At 39.7% G+C, this 21037-nt stretch overlaps 2 protein-coding genes and 1 non-coding gene across 3 annotated transcripts; all 3 read right to left on the bottom strand.

Annotated features, from left to right (window-relative positions):
- Window positions 1-742: 742 nt before the first annotated feature.
- On the bottom strand, window positions 743-1438 carry LOC149010836 (uncharacterized). Its single transcript, XM_089162483.1, has one exon. It carries the CDS (start codon window positions 1436-1438, stop codon window positions 743-745), a length of 696 nt encoding a protein of 231 aa, XP_089018609.1.
- Window positions 1439-3269: 1831 nt separating this feature from the next.
- On the bottom strand, window positions 3270-3866 carry LOC149010837 (uncharacterized). The gene has a single exon (XM_089162484.1). The coding sequence runs from the start codon at window positions 3864-3866 to the stop codon at window positions 3270-3272; it is 597 nt and encodes a 198-aa protein (XP_089018610.1).
- Window positions 3867-20539: 16673 nt separating this feature from the next.
- Window positions 20540-20646, bottom strand: LOC149010838 (small nucleolar RNA R71). The gene has a single exon (XR_016174887.1). It is a non-coding gene; the product is annotated as a small nucleolar RNA R71 (small nucleolar RNA).
- Between the last annotated feature and the right edge of the window lie 391 nt (window positions 20647-21037).

Here is a 21037-nt window from a genome sequence, read left to right on the forward strand (position 1 = left end):
GTAGTGAGAGGCTATTCTTCGATGATATTGTTGTGTTTGCGCTACTGCTCTTTTTCCAACTTCATCCAATAATTCTAGGCTGTCCAATAAACCTTCTTTATTGGCTTGTTCTTTGAACTCTCGCTCCCGAACAGTTCCTGCCATTATCTCAACTAGTGCAAATCCTTCTGCACCATATGTTAATTTGAATGGGGTTTCTCTAGTTGGTGTTCGGACTATTGTTCGATATGCCCAAAGGACATTCGGCAATTCTTCGGTCCATAGGGATTTATTGCCTTCTAGTCTCTTCTTGATTCCATCCAGTAGCATTTGGTTTGTTACTTCTACTTGACCATTACTTTGAGGATATGCAACAAACGACATTTCGTGATCGATCATATAAATATTGCAGAAGAGTTCAACTTGAGGATTATCGAACTGAGTTCCGTGATCAGTCACCAATATCTTTGGAATTCCGAACCTGTGGATTATATTGATGCCAAAGGAGCTGCCTCTACCCACTTTGTGAAGTAGTCGATTGCCACAATCAGGTATTCCTTTCTTCCTATTACTGTGGGGAATCTTCACATCAAGTATATTCCCCACATTGCAAATGGAATAGGGTTTAGAATTGACGTGAGTGTTGTAGCAGGCTGCTTCGGCACGTTCGCATGTATCTGGCATTGGTTGCAAGACCGAACGTATTTCATGGAATCTTCTTCCAACTTGGGCCAATATAACCGAAGACGGAGGATTTTATGCACTAGGGCCCATCCCCTATGTGTGCTCTGCAAATACTTTCATGAACTTCAGCCAACGCCTTTTTGGCTCCTTTGGGACCGACACATCTGAGTAAAGGCTTTCGATATAGTTTGCCTTGCTGAATGGTAAATCTTGCCACATGAACACTTATCAATCGTGCTTCTTTTAAATCCTCGGGTAACTTATTATCCCGAATATACTCAATGATGGGGTCCATCCAGCATCTGTCGCTTTCTATGTATAAGACGAGGTCGACCTGAGCGCTCAGGAAGTTCAGCTCCTCAATGTAGATCGATGGCTCCAAGGTTTTTTCCTTAGTGTTTGCCAATCTAGAGAGTTCATCTGCTACTGAATTCTCCTTTCGAGGTATTTGACATACCTTTATCTCTTTAAATTGCTTCCTGAGATTTCTAATCAGCTCTTGGTACTTCTGTAAGCGAGGTTCTTTTACTCCGTATTCTCCTTCTATCTGATTGACGATAAGTTGGGAATCACTGTATATTGTTGCTTCAGCTACTGCCAAGGCTTTGGCGAGCCTAAGTCCTGCAATGAAAGCTTCATACTCTGCCTCATTGTTACTTGCCATGAATCCAAACCTCAGAGCATACCGAATCAAGAAACCTCCTGGACTTTTTAACAAGACTCCTGCCCCCGAACTGAATTTGTTGCTAAAGCCATCAATGTATATGTGCCACATACCTGGTAGGATAGGTTCTTTTTCTTCTTAGATCGGAGCTATGGATTCTACCATAAAATCGGCCAATGCCTGTGCTTTTATAGCTATTCGGGTTTAAATTCCACTTGGAATTCCCCTAACTCGACCGACCATGCTACCATCCCTCCTGATAGATCAGGTTTGAACATGACCTTTTTCTAAGGGAAGTTTGTGAGCACCTCGATCAGGTGAGCTTGGAAGTATGGTCTCAGCTTTCGAGCTGCTACCATTAGTGCCAACGCCTGGCTCTCGATCGTTGAATATCTTGTTTCGGGATCCAAGAACACATGGCTAACATAGTAAATGGGCCACTGTTTTTTTTCTTTTTCTTTCTCGAATGAGGACAGCGTTCATAGCCGACTATGATGACGCTAAATATTCTTGTAAAATTTCGCCCTTCTCAGGCCAAGAAAGCAATGGTGGCTGTCTGAGTTTCTTCTTCAATTCTTCAAATGCCTTTTGACATTCGTCCGTCCATCGAGCTTCTTTGCTTCCCTTCAAATCCTTCAGGGCTTTGAAGAAAGGTAAGCACCTTTCTCCCGATTGTGATATGAATCGAGTCAAGGCCGCTATTCGTCCGGTCAAGCACTGAATGTCACGAACGGTCTTTGGGGGATCCATATCAATCAAAGCTTGTATCTTAACAGGGTTTGCCTCAATTCCTCTTTGTGAAACCATAAATCCCAGGAATTTCCCTGAAGATACACCGAAGACACATTTCTCCGGATTTAGCTACATCTGATATTTTCTCAAAACAAAGAATACTTCCTTAAGATCTGCAATGTGGCCGATCCTCTGAAGACTTTTTACTAACATGTCATCGATGTATACCTCCATGTTTTTCCTGATCAGTTCACTGAAGATCTTGTTTACAACTCTCTGGTATGTGGCCCCCATGTTCTTCAAACCAAATGGCATAACTTTGTAAAATTAACTTTCCATGTCAGTCATGAAAGAAGTGAATCTTTCATCCTTCTTGTTCATCAGGATTTGGTTATATCCCGAATAAGCATCCATGAAACTTAATGTTTCATACCCAGCCGTTGCGTCGATCAAAAGATCTATACGCAGTAAAGGATAACAGTCCTTCGGGCATGCCTTATTGAGGTCTGTGTAATCTGTACACATCCTCCACTTCCCGTTTGACTTTTTTACCATTACGAAATTAGACAACCATGTTGGACACTCGATGGCTTCGATAAAACCAGATTTCTTTAGTTTCTCGACCTCCCCTCTAATAGCTTCATGTTTTTCAATTGTGAAGTTCCGTCTCCTTTGAATTACAGGCTTGACCTCAGAATTGATCCAGAGTTTGTGTTCGGCCACGGTTCGATCAATTCCTGGCATATCGTTTGCTGACCAGGTGAAAACGTCTATGCTTTTTTGCAAAAAAATTTGCAGCTCTTTCTTGAAGGGTTCTGGTTTTTTCAGACCCAATATATGTGGATTTTGCCTTGTCTCCTGGCTGCAAGAAGATTCGTTCTAATTTCTCCACTGGTTCAGGTCTCTGCATGGTATATTCATCCCGATTGTCCCTTACCTCAATTGGTAAGGCTATGGCTTTTTTTGGTCCTTCCTTATCCTTTAGATAAGCCACATAACACTGTCAGGAGAGTTTCTGATCTGAAACTACTTGCCCGATCCCAGTGTCAGTAGGAAACTTTATCTTCATATGCTTTGGCAAAACTATTGCGCCTAGCTTAATTAATGAAGGCCTACCGAGGATCATGTTATAAGCGGGAAGATCCCGAACCACCAGAAAATTAACCCGAATGGTTGATTCTTTCGGGAAATTTCCTATCGAAAGATCTAACTAAACTGATCCCTTGGCTATGGCAAACGAACCAGCGAATTCGTAAAGGTATGTTGAAGAGGGCTTCATCAAATCTTCCTCGAAAGCTTCATAAGAAAGAAGATCCACCGAAGATCCCATGTCAACTAGGACCCTATGTATCTCCCTTCGCCCGGTCTCCACTTTGATAACTATCGCATCATCATGAGGCATGCTTACGCCTCGCTCATCTTCTTCACCGAACGTGATGGGAACTTCTTCTACTTTCTTTTTTTTCTGGGATTCTTCTAATCCCACAAATCTTGACTTTGCCTTTAGCTTCCTCAAAGACTCTGGTCCGGGTCCTCCGAATATAGTGAGGATTGGGGACCTACTAGGTTCTGCCAATTCCTTGCTTTTTTTAGATCTTGGAACCTCGACTCGACGCTCCCTGCTTGGTGAACGATCTCTTTTTTCATTCGTCGTTCTCTTCTCGTTCTCTCGAACTTTCAAAAAACTCCTGAGATGACCTTGATTGATCAATCTTTCAATATCTGCCTTGAGGTGTCTACAATCATGATTGTAGTGTCCAAAATCTTTGTTGAATCGACAATAACTCTCCATATTCTTTTCTCCCATCTTTTCGACTATCTTAGGTGGCCATTTCAAAATATCTTGATTTTTTATCTGCATCAATATCTCCGATTGGGGAGCATTTAGTGGCATGTACTCGTCTTGGGCGGGTGATCGCCTTCTCCAAGTTGGTCATGGCTTTTTGGTCCGATCATGATCCTGAGTAGGTTGCTTTTGCTTTTGGCTTTTCACAGGGACCTTCTGCTCCTTGGTTGCTGTCTTAGATTCTCCTTGCCTCGCATCGAGTATCTCAGTTACTTCCTCCTCCTTTTGGTACCTTTGTACTAATTCAGCATAGGTGGATGGCATGTCTTGAAGTAGATATTCCAATAGTTTCCGGTTGGTTAACCCCATAAAAAAGGGCAGTTTTTGCCACTGTTCATCCAAATTCTCTATTTCCATGGTGACTTTATTAAATCTTTTCAGGTATTCCCGAATCGATTCATTTCCTCCCTGTTAGACTGTAAAGAGTGTTTCCTCCATTTTCTTAATCTGGATACCACTCTGGAAGCGTCCAATAAATTTGCGGGCCAAGTCGTCAAAATCATTGATTCTTCCCGAAGGAAGATTAGAAAACCATTCTTGGGCTGCCTCAGTTAAGGAGGAGCCGAATACCCTTCAAAGAATTTCATCGGAATTTCCAGCTACTGCCATGGTTTGCTGATAATAGCTAATATGTGCCTTAGGGTCTCCCGAACCATCAAATTCTGTGAATGTTGGAAGTCTAAACTTATGCGGAAACACAAACAGGGCTATTGCATCAGCAAAAGGAGTCTTCCGAATAACTGAGTATTCTTCTCCCTCGGGAAAGTTGTCCCAACCTTTGGTTTATGTTGGCAAGCTCCCGGCCTATATGTATTGAATGACCATCCTCCGCCTAAACAATCACACTTTCCAAACGTTTGGACGTTGGAGAATGAGTACGTACTCCTCTTGGCAATCTTGACCGAGAATCAGTTCGGCTAGCCTGTGGCCTATCGTACCAATCATCCCTTCTTGGATGTTCACCAATCCTTGAATCTCGAGCTCGTCGCAGGTCTCTTTGAGCATTCAGGCCAAAATTCTGGCCTTCAGCTGGTTGTCCTTCCCTTTCTACAGAAATTGCTCGAATGTGCGGTATTTGTTCGTTTGCCTCTCCCGCACGTCTTCGGGCCTCCACCTGATCAGGAGCCTGAGGAGCCTGAGGAGCCACCACCTGCCTAACCAGAGTGCGGATCATGTCCTACATCTCTAGAAATTAGACTTGCATCTGGTCCACTTGTTGTTGAAGAGGATTAGGATGGTTTTTATGTTCAGGTCCATCAACTCCATCTTCATGTGCTTCTAGGGGTTGGCTTCCTTGGGGAACATTTAAAGGATTATTCTCCTCAAGGAGTGGCGGAATGTTAGCTAGTTGTTGAGCCGCTGCAGCCACTGCTGCCAATCTAGTTACCATGACTTCTTGAAGCGTTTCCCACAGACGACGCCAAATGATGCGTCCAAAAATTGTCAAGCCTTCAGATTCCTTGACGATTGCCTGCAAAAGAGAGTCGGATGTAGCCCGACCGTGGGGGTCGGGAGGCCACTTCTGAAGCTTAAGTCAGTTCCTAAACTAATCACCAGAGCTATGATAAGTTGTAGAGTTAAATAATGAATGCGTAAATTGGAAACGGTTCAGATACCTCTAGAGTGAGTGGATCACTCGTTTATATAGATTTTACCTCCAATTCTCGACCGTTGAGTGAAGTCTCGATCTTTGTTAGTGGCCGTCTGATTGTAGGGTTTCCTTCTAGATATTCGGGACCTCTAGTAGTTACCAATCGCGGCATGATTTACTCACTACTTTGCCGGTAGTTGCTTCCTACAAGTTAGCTTCATCTACCGCAACGTTCAGGAGATCTTACCGGACTGCTAACCAAAATGTAGCGCCTTTATGATCATTAAATTAGGGCTTGGTGGGTCCCTGGTTACGGTCTAACCTGGCTGAGGGTTATGTACCCGTCCACGGGTTCGGTGCAATTTTCCTCATATCAGATTGTTAGGCTTGCTGCTCTTGCTTTGAATGGGCAATCCAATTCTTGGGATTGGATCACATTTCTGATGTCATTTTCTTGCTTGTCTTATTTTGATTTGTAGAAGACAACGCTCAATCCAAGGATTCGGTTAATTTAACAAATAAACCAAATGAACAAAATAATCCAAAGATATTGTGCAAATAAGTTGAAAACAATCACAAAGCAAAGACGACAAATCCCTACAAGACTGAAAGATAAAGGAAAACAACACACAAGATTTGAACGTGGTTTACTAAAATGTTAGAAATTAACCACATCCACAGAAGGGAATCAACTATTTTAATCTTCAAAATAGTATAAATTTTGAGAATAATACAATGTTACTTCAAATTTGTCACATCACTCCCTTTCACCTTTAAGCTCTTGAAGAAAACCCTTCAATCCAAGCTTAAACTTCAATATAACAACAATAGAGAAGAAAATCCAAGAGAGAGAACCATTTTTTTGCAAACCACAAGAACAAGAAGACCCAACAAACTCAATCCCATTTTTGTTCAAAACTCTTCTTGGAACTCACTAGAAACTCTCTTTTTTTTCAACTTATTTACCTCTCACAAGACTCTTTTAATGTTATCAAACACCTAACTCATGTTTAACACTAAGTGAGACCCAACAAGTTCAAATTAGAACCCAAAAAGCTAAAGTTACTTTTATCATTAACCCCACAATCTCTACCTTGATGAAAATCATTGACTTGTCAAATCATATTTCTTGAAACCTAGAGAAGATCGACACCAAGTCAATTTTTCTCCTTCGACAACCTTGGTAAGCATATCCGCCATATTCTCATTGTGAAACCCAGCCCTGACCCTAATCCGGAAACTTTGTTATTTGTAGGTCCAGTGACCCGAAGTAAGGCAAGAAGTCATCTTTGGGCCATTTCTGTTGAAGACTTGATGACTGGATTGGAATCCATAAGTGTTGATGCCAGTGTCCCAATGGTGGAAACTGCACCCAGATGAAGATTGGATTAGTTGATGGTCTTGGAGTGGTCTCTGTATTGATTCGAAGGCATTTCTAACTCCTAGGTATGTCACTCTAGGTGTGTGCAAAACCCCTTGATGTTTGGACTTGATCTGAGCCTTCAATTCCCTGTTTTGAAGTTGTTGTCTTGATTGGTCAACTCATTGGTCGATTGGACCAATCGACCAATCAATCGACCAATTGATTCTGTTTTTGAAATTTGAATCCTGTCTCTTCTATTTAAGTCTAATCTCGGGAATACTCCGCCTCCTCTACCTCCTAAGCCTCTGGAACGAGTTAGAACCCTAATCTAACCCATTCCCTTGCATTCTTTGGTGATCTCTCGCAAAGACTTGAAGAATTCTTCATCTTCCTATGGCAAAGGTATGATTTCACTCACTCTTTCTTCTACCTCTGATTTTCTTTCTTTAATTCTGTTCTTCGTTGAGATCAGGAAGAAGATGATGCACTCTTGCAACCATCTATTCCATGATCTCATCGTGATCTTTAAGATCCATGATCATCATCATGATCTAAACCTCAGCCAGTGAAATCTTCGAAACCCTAACCCTAATCCTTTGAAACCCTAACCTGTGAGATCGTCTGGAGAGCTTTTGGTAACCTCCCTTGTGAAGGAAAATCTTCTTGAGTAATATTGTGTTAACCTAAACTTCATCATTGAATGACCCTTCTTGTTATTTTTGGCTAACAATTTATCTCCCTTCATCCAGATCTCACAATTATTTTCCGAGGGAACCAAAAAGGGTAAAACCCTAATTCTTGGGTAAGATCAAGAACCTCTAGTTTAATCATGGTAACACAATCAATGTGTTTCTTTACTATATCTGTAATCCTCATATCCTAATTCTTGAATCTTTGATTATAATATTTTTCTCTCATAATCTATATTTAACATAGTTGGTTAACCTTTGTGTTCCTAGGTTATAATTTGGGAACTTGATTTGATTTATGATTTGATATCCTCTATACCCTAGGATACTACCATGATAATTCCCCTCTGATTTGTACCCTTTTGAACCATCAAATTCGGTTCTAGATTCTCAAAATTTTGGATTCTTGCAGGCCACTGTCTGCATTGGTCGACTGGTCCAGTAGACCAATCAATCGACCAATGAGTACAGCAACCTCAATCTTGGTCTGTTTCGATTGATTTATGATCTTTTCCTTTATGCATCTTTCCTAACATGTTGTGTGCACTTGTTTAGGACTGTCTTCTCAGGTTTAGTCAAGATCATACTTGATTCTTTAAGATCCCATCCAAGTTAGAAGGTAAGGACGGTTAATTCCTTAACTACATAGATTGCTTGTTCTTTGGTTTCTACTTTATGAAACTATGAGATTACCTACTGTTGTTGTATTTTAATTCTAATCTCCTATTGTGGGAACAGTAGCACTTGTTTATATCATCTTTTTCATTATTCATGTTATATGAATTACTTATTACTGCTTAATCTGATTTTGCTTTTACATTCTCTTTTATATGATGAACTACTGGTTGTGTATGTCATGACTGATCTGAGAATGTGTTTGATTAAGTTTGGTTGGGGATTGGGAGGTGTCCTTTTGACACTTCTGTCCTTAGACATTATCGGAAATAGTATGGGATGTTTTCGGGGTTGCCCATCGACACTTTCCCGAATCAATGGTTATCATACTTAGGGATGTCTAGCAGTGTTTGGCTAGGATATACCCTTGTTATATCAGACCCGATTCGGAAGGGTATTGAGACCGAACGACCCGTGGTAGCAATGGGGATTCACGGGCGCTCAAGACCGGTAACCAACCCGTGAGAGGACGGGAATCATATTGTGGGGGCCATTTATTGGAGGGTTGCATATGGCTAGACTTGGGCTCATGGGCGCTCAAGACCGGTGAAATGATCTGTGAGGGGACATGAGAGCTTCCCGTTTACCATATGTGGATAACCAATAGGGTTGATGAGTCCGTAGTCAGGGACTATTAGGACTCTAGTGGAAAGGATACCGGAAAGGATCGTCAGAGACGAGGAATGGGAGTATCTGAACCTGAGTTGATGTAACTGAGTAGATGACTTGCATTGGGGTAGGCTTTTCCCTGACATGCGCCAGTACTTATGCCAAATGGTTGTGAGAGAGTGTGTTGACTTAACCCCCACCATGGTTTGTCCGAGAGGGATGCAGGACCCATTACCAATCGTCTGCCCAAGATACCTTAAATGGTTGAGGGAACCCAAGATATCTTATATGGTTGAGGGTGTGAGCGGACCTTCCCAAAGAAGTACGGTGCTATGACTTAAAGCATGTCTACCATAGAGACCAGCATACATAGAGTTAGATGCATTCATACTTTATCTGTTTCATACTGCATTGCATCATGTTATGTTTTGCCACATGTTATCTATGATGTTATGGATTAACTACCTTACTGAGTTTCTTCGAAACTCATCCCTTTTTGTATATTCTTTGTTTAGATTATCCTGCAGGTACAGATTATTATGATGAGCAATACAGTGAAGCATTAGCCGATGAAGCGTATTACACGCAAGGTGCTGACGACGATCAAGATTACTCTGAAGATCCCCCGGCGGATCAAGCTGCGTACTACTTTTGAAAACATCATAGAGTTAGAACGGATTCATTGGATTGACGAAGTCCATACTTATGAAGACGTTATCTATAAACTAGAAGACGCTTGATCTTAGTTTATTTCTTAGTACATTTGTTTCAGTTGTAATTCCTTTTGACTTTCATACTACGTTCCGCTATTTTGTTGAAGTGAGTTTCCGCCTCACTTTACTCCTTTTTGATATCATTGGATATCTGGTATCTTTTCCGCACTCTGATTATACTGATTTTTCATTTTTGTTTTGAACCTTGTTTATAATATTAAACCTTGATTTATTTCCTGTTTATGATTATGTTATTGTATATGTGGGAGGATGATTTCCTCGATACTTGATCTTCGGGGCTGTGGATCACACTCTCGGGTATGCCAGTTAGGGTACCGGCTGGGAGGATGTGACACTCATCGATTCCTACTTCTAACACTAGGATCCTCCTGTCTTTAATGACTTCTTGAATGTAACGATATTTTACCAATATATGTTATGTCCTCTTGTGATGTATAGGATTATTAGCCAAGTAAATTGCATTCATATTATCACAAAACAAATGCATACCTTTTGACTCAATGCCAATCTCATCCATCAATCCTTGAAACCACACCGCTACCTTACAAACTTTTGTTGCCGCAATATATTCCGCTTTGGTAGTTGACAATGCCACCATTGCTTAAAGCTTAGATATCTAATTTATTGGACCATTGGCATACTTGAAAACATACCCCATTGTAGATCGTTCCTTATCACGATCATCCCAATAATTAGCATTTACAAAGCTTTGAATTTGCTCTCCTTTGCTAAATGTGATAGAGTAGTCACATCCACCCAGCCGGTACCCTATCTGGCATACCCAAGTGTGTGATCCACTCTGTCACATCCACCCAGCTGATACCCTATCTGGCATACCCAAGAGTGTGATCCACAGCCCCAAAGATCAGTTCGAGGAAATCAACCTCTCACATTCACAATAATACAATCAAGAACAGGACTAAATCAATGTTTAAGTATTACAGATGAATAATCAAGTAAAGATTCAAGAGATATTACAATTCAATCAGAGTGCAAAAAATGATACCAAAAGAATAAATCAAATGTAGAGTGTAACAGAAAATCACTCTACAATAGCAGCGGAGAAGTAGTTCAAAACTTAAAAGGAAATTACAACCGATTCCAAAATAAAAGGAAAAGAAGGAAACTAAGTCTAAACTAATGTCTCTTCAAATCTATAAAAAGTATGTCTAAAAGTAAAAGCTTCGATGTCCCATCGACGACACACCAATACTAGAGTCGGACTAATCTTGATAAGCTCCAGCTTTGTACAAGTAGTCTTCAGAGTCGTAGTCATAACTGCCAATACTTTGGGTACAGTATGAGTCATCCGCTTGAGCTTTGTAGTATTGGCCTCATAGTCATCAGTACCTGTAGAAAGATCTAACAACATTGTTACAAAAAGGATGAGTTTAAAAGAACTCAACAAGGCAATTTATTCCACAATAACACATATATCATGATAGCAAAACATATAAGATGCAATATGATATGAGGTAGTCATACAAGCATGCTTCTAACTCTATGGATGTTGGTCTCTAGTGGCAGACATGCTTTAAGTCATAGCACCATACTCCTCTGGGTAGGTCTCAAATCACTCTCCCTCAACCATCTCGGTATCTTGGGTTCTCCAGTGGTACTTGGGTCCTATATCTCTCTCAGACATTCCATGGTTGGGGTTTAGGTCACCGCTCTCTCACATCACCATTGGACTGAGTATTGGCACATGTTAGGGTAAATCTTAGCCCAATGCAAGCCACCTACTTAGTTATATCAAGTCAAGGTTAGATACTTCCATTCCTCGCCTCTCACAATCCTTTATGGTATCCTTCCTACTAGAGTCATCGTATCCTATGGCCACAACCAACTCGGACTACGAACTCATTAACCCCTATTGGTCATCCACAAATAGTAAACGGGAAGCTCTCATGTCCTCTCACGGGTAGGTTACCGGTCTTGAGCGCCCATGAGCCCAAGTCTACTACTATAACCCTACCAATGAATGGTCCCAACAATGTGATTCATGTCCTCTCACGGGTTGGTTTACCGGTCTTGAGCGCCCACAAATCCCCTTTGCTGCCACGGGTCACTCGGTCTCAATTCCCTTCAGAATTGAGTATGATATAATAGGGTAATCCTAGCCAAACACAACTTGACAAGCCCTAGGTATGTCAACTAGTAAACAGGGAAAGAGTCAAGGGGCATCATGAAAAGCATCCCATACCACCTCCACTGGTGTCCAAAGACAGAAATGTCAAAAGGACATTTCCCATTCCCCAATTACAACTTAGGAAAACACATTCCAAATTAGTCATTCATAACCACAACTGATAAATCATTCACATAGGGAAATAACCAATCATTCATAATCAAAATAACAAGTGAATCACATGATTAAGTCCTACCATAGTTACAGTAATTACAACAGCAATGTAACTATAAGTAAGTCATGAAAACAGTAGTATGATCATGCAATTCGAATTAAATGTAAGCAATCATGCATTTTAGGTTATTTGGGAACAAATGTCCTTACCTTAGTTAATCTCAAAAAACTCCAGAGAGAAGTATGATGACAGGTCCAAAGTTAGCAATTAAACTCTAAACAAGCATAGGTTAAGCATTAGGAACAAACCCTCGAAGATTGGAAGTGAAACAAATCAAAACAGGGAAACCTTGCTATCACTGACTTTGTTGGTCAGTCAGCTTGGTCTATCAGGTTGATCGACTAAGGTGATCGACCAAGCCAGTTCTGTATGGACAGAATCCCTAATTCCGAAACTCAACTTCCGGGATTCGAAACACTCCAAAATTTTAAGGGAAATAGTAAACTAAGATGTTCTAGCATAGATTAGGCATCAACAATGATCATTAGAGTAGAATTCTAATTTAATTAAAAACTAGGTTTTATCGAAATCAATCCGTGAATTCTATGGAAAGGCTAGAGAGAATGAGAATTCACTCTAGAAATAAAATAATAGTATATCAGAGTCAAAAATCATCATGGGAATGAATCTAGCATGCTTTAGAAATCAAAAACCTAGAATGCATATTAAATCATGAAGATCACACTTGATTTCCCTTTGAAATCATCATGTGGAGATTCACAAAATCATAGAGTGTATGGAGATCCACCCTAGAACAACAAAGCTTGGAGGATTAGTCATGGGAATGATATAAGATCATCCTCCTAATCACAAAGAATAGAAGAATTCAATAGGAGAGTAGATCAAGTGTGAGTAGGAGTGAATACCAACCTTAATGAAGAAGATTCATCGAAAAGGTTTGAGGATTTTGATAGAAGATCTTCGAAAACTCCAATGTGAGTGCTTGAGAGAGGCGTCCCACATTTTCCCAAGGCTTAGGAACATAATGGGCCTGATTACCACGAAGTTCTAATATAAAGAGCATCAAAACCCTGGAATCGAGTTTTACAAAACAGCCCCTGTCTTTATTGGTCGCTCATGGTTGGTCAGTCAGGTAATCGACCAAGGTGATCAACCAACATTGATAGCAAGGCCAAAAATAGGTTTTCAAGCTCCAAACTTCAAAATTCCAAAGGGGCTTCTGTGAAATCCAGCCCTATCCTAACCCTGACCTTGACCCGGAAACTAGGTTGTTTGTAGGTCCGAAGACCCAGAGTAAAGGAAGAAGCCAACTATGGGCCATCTCTGTGGAAGACATGGTGTTTGACCCAGAACCCATGGAAGTTGATGATGGAGTTCCATACTTGGAAGTCTGTGCTGATCTGGAAAGGAAGTTGCAGTTTGATGAAGGTAAGTCAATTTGATGGACTTGAAGTATAGTGAGACATGATTCGAAGGCATTTCTCTATACTAGGTAAGTCATATGTTGTGTTAGGTGAAGCCCATGAGGTTTGGACTTGAGTTGGGCCTCCAATTCCCTGATTGGGCCTTGCTGACTAGCTTGGTCGACTGGTTGGTTGATTGGGCCAATCGACCAACAGGTCCAGTAATCCGAGAAAATCCTTTGTTTAGGGTTTTTTACTTTCTATTTAAGTAAACTTCGTGTTTCTTAGTATCCTCTGCCTCCAAAACTCTCTGAGAACATGGGAAGACTCTTTCAAAGCTCACTTTGGTGATTTCAAAGGATCTTTGCGAGATCTGAAGCTTCTCATCTCCAATCTAACAATCCAAGGTTAGTGATCTCTTCTTTGTTGTGATTTATCCTTCCATGATCTTATTCTTGATTTAGACTATGAAGAAGATGTTGCATCCTTGCAACCATCTCTTCCATAATCTCCTTCCATTCTTAAGGGTTTATGATCATCATAGTGACCTTAACCCTAACCCTGGTAAATTCTTCTTGAAACCATAATTCTTCTTTTGGATCTAATTTCTTAACATGATTGGATCTAATTTTCATGATGGAATTGTGAATGACTTCTAATTATTTCCTACTAGGATGAGATCTATCATCTCTAGTCTTTCCCATGGATTCATAGTATATTTTTCATCGAAAACTAGGGTTTTCACCAAATTGGGGAATCATGATTTCAAATTGGAAGGTAGTATTTTTAATCATTATTAATGCCTAATCTATACTCCTTTAGTGTTAGAATACTGTTCTAAGGGTTTCCTCCAAGTTTCGTAGAGTTTCGAATCTCGTAGATTGAGGTTTAGATCAAAATCCATGTTTTTGCTTCGTACTGACTCAATTGGTCGACTGGTTGGTCGACTGGGTCAGTAGACCAACCAATCGACCAAGCAAGTCAGTAGCTCTGTTTTTCACTCGATTTGATTCGTTTGCTCTCCAATCTTTTAGGCCTCTTTCCTAATGTTGTATCTATGATTGTTAGGGGTTTATTTGCTAGGTTTGGAACCTCTCTCTTTGATCTTTGGATAATTATCAACGCTATTAAGGTAAGGACAGTTATTTTCATAATAACATAGATTGCGTGTAGTTTAGTTTCTGATTTTTGAAACTCTTGGATTCACTACTGATATTGTATTTTCTAATTATGATGTACTACTGTAAGTACATTAGCACCTTACTTATGTTTTCTTTTTCATTATTCAAGTATATATATGTATGCTTACTCATGTATGATGTTTAATGAATGGATCATGCTTTTACATATTCTTTTATGTGATGATATGTCGGGTATGTATGATGTGACTGATCTAGGAATGTGATTGATTAGGTATGATTTGGGATTGGGAAGTGTCCTTTTGATACTTTTGTCCTTGGACATCAGTGGGAATAGTATAGGATATTTCCAATGGTGCCCCTTGACTCTTTCCTGGATTATTGGTTGTCATACCTAGGGCTGTCTAGCAGTGTTTGGCTAGGATATCCCCGTTATATTAGACCCGATTCGGAAGGGTATTGAGACTGAACGACCCGTGGCAGCAATGGGGATTCATGGACGCTCAAGACCGGTAACCAACCCGTGAGAGAACATGAATCACATTGTGGGGTTCATTTGTTGATAGGGTTGCAAATAGTAGACTTGGGCTCATGGCCACTCAAGACCGGTAACCAACCCGTGAGGGGACATGAGAACTTTCCGTCTGTTATTTGTGGATGACTAGTAGGGTTAATGAGTCCTTAATTAGGGACTATGCTGACTCTAGTGTGAAGGATACCGGAAAGGATCGCCAGGTGCGAGGAATGGACGTATTTGGAACTGAGTTGATATGACTAGGTAGATGACATGCATTGGGTTAGGCTTAACCTTGACATGCGCCAGTACTTAAACCAATGGTGATGTGAGAGAGCGGTGACCTATACCCCAAGCCATGGTGTGAAACCCGGCCCTAACCTTAACCCGGATACTCTTTTGTCTGTAGGTCCGAAGACCCGAAGTAGAAGTGAAAGTCAACTATGGGCCATATTAGTAGAAGATATAGTGTTCGACTCCGAACCTATGGAGATTGATGATGATGCCCCATATTTAAAGACAGTGTTGGATCTAGGAAAGAGACTACGCCTTGATGAAGAGAAGATTGGTTGATGACCATAGAGTTTGGTGGGATATGATTTAAAGCCATTTTTCCATGCTAGGTAAGTTATAGTATATGTGTTTAAAGTTTCGTTTGATTCCGAGTAGTGGAAGGCCCTCAAATCCCTGACTTTGGATTTTCTGTCTGCCTAGGTAGACTGCTTGGGTCACTGGGCTAGGCTACCCAGCCAATCGACCCAGAGATGCTGAACTCGAGTAGAATCTTCTGTTTAGGTTATATTACTATATATACCCCATGACTTCGTGATTTTAGTATCCCTAGCCTCCAAAACACTTAGAGAACGAAGGGAACTCATCTCCAAGCCTCCAAAAGTGTAGAAGAAGACCTAATCTTGCAAACTTGCTAGTTCTCTCTCTTATTCTTCAATCAAAGGTTAGTATTCAATCTTTTGTGTTATTGATTCATTCTTTCCATGATCACTCTCATCTCTGAACTGAGATTATGATGAAGATGCTGCAACCTTGTAGTCATATCTTTACAATCTCTTTTCATTCTCTTATGCCATGATCATCATATTCATTCTTAATATGATTTTTATGATTTCTTCTTAAACTGTGATCATATTCTTATTTTGATTTATTCTAGCATTGTAGATGCCTCTCCATGATTATTCATACCTCTGATTTACTGTGTTCTTGTACTAGAATGAGACCTTATCATATCTAGTTCATCTTTTTCATTCATAGCATGTTCCAAATGAAAACCATGATTTTTACCAAAATAGAAACTATGATTTCAAATTAGTAAGTAATGGTTTTAATCGTTGTTTGATGTCTAAATTATGCTTTTTAGTCTTAGACTATGTGTTAGACATTCTCTCCAAGTTTCGTAGCATTCAGGATTGTATAGCATAGGTTTCAGATCAAGATTCTATTTTTGAACTCGGATTTACTCTTTGGGCAGACTGCCTGGGTCGACTGAACCAGTCAACCCAGCCAATCAACCCGCAGTGACAGAATTGGATTTCTTCGTCCGTTTCGATTCGATTGATGCTTATTCTTTTAGGACTACTTCCTAATGATTGTATGATGTTATTCTTGGGTTTGTTTGCTAACTTTGGATTCATCCTCTTGTCCGTCCGGAATATATTCAAATCTATTTAAGGTAAGGACAGGTGTTACCATATTAACATAGATTGCATAGATTTAGTTTCTAATTTGGGAACTACTTAGATTTGCTACTGTTATGTTAGTTTCTATTATGATATGAATGCTGTAAGTACAGTAGAATCTTATTTCCTTATTTACATTATGTACTTGGATCATGTATGAGTACTTAATCATGTATGTTGCTCATTATTTCGATATTGTCTTATTATACTCTTTCATATGATGAGATATCTGTCGTGGATGATATGACTGAATTATGATTGTGATTGTTTAGGTATGATTTGGGATTGGGGAATGTCCTTTCGACATTTCTGTCCTTGGACATCATTGGGGATAGTATGGGATAGTTCCATTGTTGCCCTTTGACACTTTCCCGGATTATTGGTTGTCATACCTAGGACTTGTCTAGCAGTGTTTGGCTAGGATATTTCCCTGTTATATCAGACCCGATTTGGAAGGGTATTGAGACCGAATGACCCGTGGTAGCAATGGGGATTTATGGGCGCTCAAGACCAGTAACCAACCCGTGAGGGGACATGAATCACATTGTGGGGGCCATTTATGGGTAGAGTTGCATATGGATAGACTTGGGATCATAGGCATTCAAGACCGGTAACCAACCCGTGAGAGGACATGAGAGCTTCCCGTTTACTATATGTGGATGACCTATAGGGTTGATGAGTCTGTATTTGAGAGAGTCAGGTATGCTGACTCTAGTGTGAAGGATACCGGAAAGGATCCCAAGAGGGGAGGAATGGACGTATCTGGATATGAGTTGATGTAACTAAGTAGATGACTTGCATTTGGCTAGGCTTTACCCTGACATGCGCCAGTACTTAGACCAAATGGTGATGTGAGAGAGAGGTGACTTAACCCCCAGCCATGGATTGCCCGAGAGGGATGAAGGACCCTTTGCCAACCTAGGATGAGTGAATTGAGACCTACCCAAAGAAGTATGCTGCTATGACTTAAAGCATGTCTACCTATAGAGGCCAGCATACATAGAGTTAGACTCATACATGCATTGTTTGTCTTATATCATATTTACATTATGCTTTCCTTATGTTATCATGTTATTTATGCTATGATGAGCACATTTATGTGTGAAATCTTAGGGCATAAAGCATGCATTTTATACACTTAAAAGTGGAGTTACCTTGGGTTTTATGTTGTTTTTTCAGATTTTAGGACTTTTCAAGATTTAAGCAAATATTTGGAGTTTTGGGCTTGAATCATGCTATTTTACATGTCAAGAAGTTCATTCAAATTCTCAAATGCGAAAATGGGCCTGATCTGGAGCATGATGGGCTAGAGATGTTTGATTATGGGCCAACTCCGAAATATTGAAGAGATAAAGAAGGCAAATTTGATCTACGGCTGAGATTTTAAATCAAATCTACAGAGATATTATTGAGAGAGTCCAAATGGAAAAGAGTCCTTGCATACCTCAATATCTTATTTCCTATCTTGGATTTAATTAAAGAAAGAAAAAGAGGAAAAAGAATTATATTCAGAAGAAAAAAAAAGAGGAAAAATCCCGTTTTTGAATGCCTCTGTCCAGTTTCGATCAAACCCTTCATCGAACGGTCATCCGATGTCCGATCGTGCTGATTTTTGGAGGAGAGCTTCATGACTACTTAAAACTCAAATCCAACGGTGGAATTATGCATCTGATCTCTCTAAGTCAGCGCGATTACTACGTCAAAACCCTAATTGGCTGAGTCAGATAGAAACCCTGAGTTTTATTCAAATTCAGCCGTGCTTCATATCTCATGTAAACTCTATAAAAGGAGATCATATTCCATTAAAGGAGAACATGTTCTAGAGCTTAGTAGAAGCATTCTTTCTTCTCTCTTCAGTTTATTTATATTTTCTCTAGTTTCTTTGCTTGCATTAGTGAGATTTAAATTTCTAGATTCAATGTTTAGGTTTAATCTTTTTATGTAATGCAATTCAAGTTCAAGCTTCTTCAAGTTCAAGTTTCAGTTTTTTTAGATTCGTTTTTCTCTGGGTCTAGCAATTGCAGATTTAGATCATTCTAGATCTAGATCTGGTTGTTAGGGTTGGTTGAGATTCGAATCATTTGTTCAATTCGCAAGTAAGTAACCTTCTTTATTAATCTTCTCTCCTCCCTCCATTCCCGCTTCTATCTACCCCTCCATATTCTTAATTTAGGATTTACTTTCAGCATTATTTATTGTTCTCCCTTCCCTGGATCCTTGATCAGAGATGCCTACAGTCGTGCCTCTCTTTGGTTAAGGCTTCATTTTCCTTTTATTGCTTTGTTTATTGCTTTGTTATTTACTTTCTGCCTATTCATTCATCATCTCGGACCACATAACCGGAGCAAGCCTACAGTCGTGCCTCTGCTTCTGGTGACGGGTGGTGTTGCATCTGCATTTTAGCTATTTCCTTTTCTTTTTATTGCTTTGTTTATTGCTTTGTTATTTACTTTCGTTACTTTACTTTCCCTATTCATTCATTATCTCGAACCACATAACCGGAGCAAGCCTACAGTCGTGCCTCTGCTTCTGGTGACGGGTGGTGTTGCATCTGCATTTTAGCTATTTCCTTTTCTTTTTATTGCTTTGTTTATTGCTTTGTTATTTACTTTCTGTTATTTACTTTCTGCCTATTCATTCATCATCTCGGACCACATAACCGGAGCAAGCCTACAGTCGTGCCTCTGCTTCTGGTGATGGGTGGTGTTGCATCTGCATTTTAGCTATTTTCTTTTCTTTTTATTGCTTTATTTATTTCTTTGTTTATTGCTTTGTTTATTGCTTGCATTTTTGTTCGCATTTTTTTTCCTGTCTTTTATTTATGCATTGATTGTGTTTAATTTATTTTTCGTTTCAATTCGATTGCATTAGACATATAGATTAGGATCGTTTAGTTTAGTTAATTAGTTAACAAAAATTGAATCATTCCACTCTCGCATTACTATTAAGAAGTTCAATTCTAAGTGGCATATCTCCCTGAGATCGACCCGTTAGCTACACGATACCGTGCGCTTGCGGTTACTTTTAAAATTCACAAACAAGTTTTTGGCGCCGTTGCCGGGGAGGTATTAGTCCACTTTGTTTTTCTAATTCTTAGGTAAATCAAAGTGATTTAAAAATAAAAAAATAAAATTCAAAGATATTACTCTTAACTTGAGTAGAAACAAAAACGTATAGTAGTCCCCACTCTACTGTAGAATCCCCAGGATTCGATTGTAGGTGGCTCCGAAGACTATACGGATTCCCTTCTTTGTCAAACCTATAAGCGCTCGGCTATACGGCAACCTTACTGACTTTGGAATCATTGTTTCAATCTTTGTGGTGGGGAATTCATTACTTTCCCTTTGTTTTTGTTATTTTCTTTTCTTTTATTCTTTAGTACTTTATTTATTTTTTTATTAAAAAAAAATCTCATTCTTTCATAAGAGCCATTAATTGCATTAAGTGGTTAGTGCATGTGTGTCTGGACTCGTGATTCTACAAATAGAATTGTCCGAGTGTCTACCTTGACCATGGAAGGTCTACCTCCACCACTTCCACCTAAGAGTCTTAGGGATAGATTTTATCCTACCTGATCTGCACAACCTTCCTGTATACGTTTACCTGAAGTGAGGGGTAATAATTTTGAGCTCAAATCTCATTATCTATCTATGTTACCCCAATTTCATGGGCTACCTGATCAAGATGCATATTTGTTCCTTAGGGTTTTTGAGGAGGTTTGTGTCCTTATGAAGGTACAACAACTTACTGATGATGCCGTAAGACTACGGTTTATTACCTTTGCATTAAAAGACCAAGCCAAAAAGTGGCTTTATAGCTTACCTAGGGATAGCATTATCACATGGGAACAATTTACTGTCCTATTCTTAAAGAAATTCTTTCCTTTCTCTGAGACGAACAAAATAAGAAATGATATTCTTCAATTTCGTCAGAAACCCAATGAGTCCTTTGCTAAGGTAATGGAGAGGTTTCAAAGCCTTCTCCAAGAATGCCCTCACCATGGTATAGAATTATGGCATTTATGCCAAATAATTTATGAGGGTATCGATTACCAAACAAAGCAACTTTTGGAATCAATGTGCCCCACAGGATTTACATCATTCACTGATGATTCCGAAGCTTGGAATTTTCTTTTAGACCTAGCAGATAGAACTAGAGAATGGGAGTCAACCCAAGAGTCTGAAAGGACTAGTAGGGGATATTTTGTTGATAGCCAAGTTCATAAGGAAGTACAAATAGATAACATTTTGAAAAAGTTAGAGACTTTGGTAGTTAAAGCTGCACCACCAAGTCAAGCACATTTTATTGACAAATCTATTGCTATGTGTGCATGGTGTCAGTCTCCTACACATGTAATTGAGGAATGCCCAAGCTATTCTGGAAGCCAACATGAAAAT

Source organism: Hakea prostrata, chromosome 7, assembly GCF_041222555.1.
Source record: "Hakea prostrata isolate BN-2017 chromosome 7, UWA_Hpros_2, whole genome shotgun sequence".
NCBI classification, from domain to species: domain Eukaryota; kingdom Viridiplantae; phylum Streptophyta; class Magnoliopsida; order Proteales; family Proteaceae; genus Hakea; species Hakea prostrata.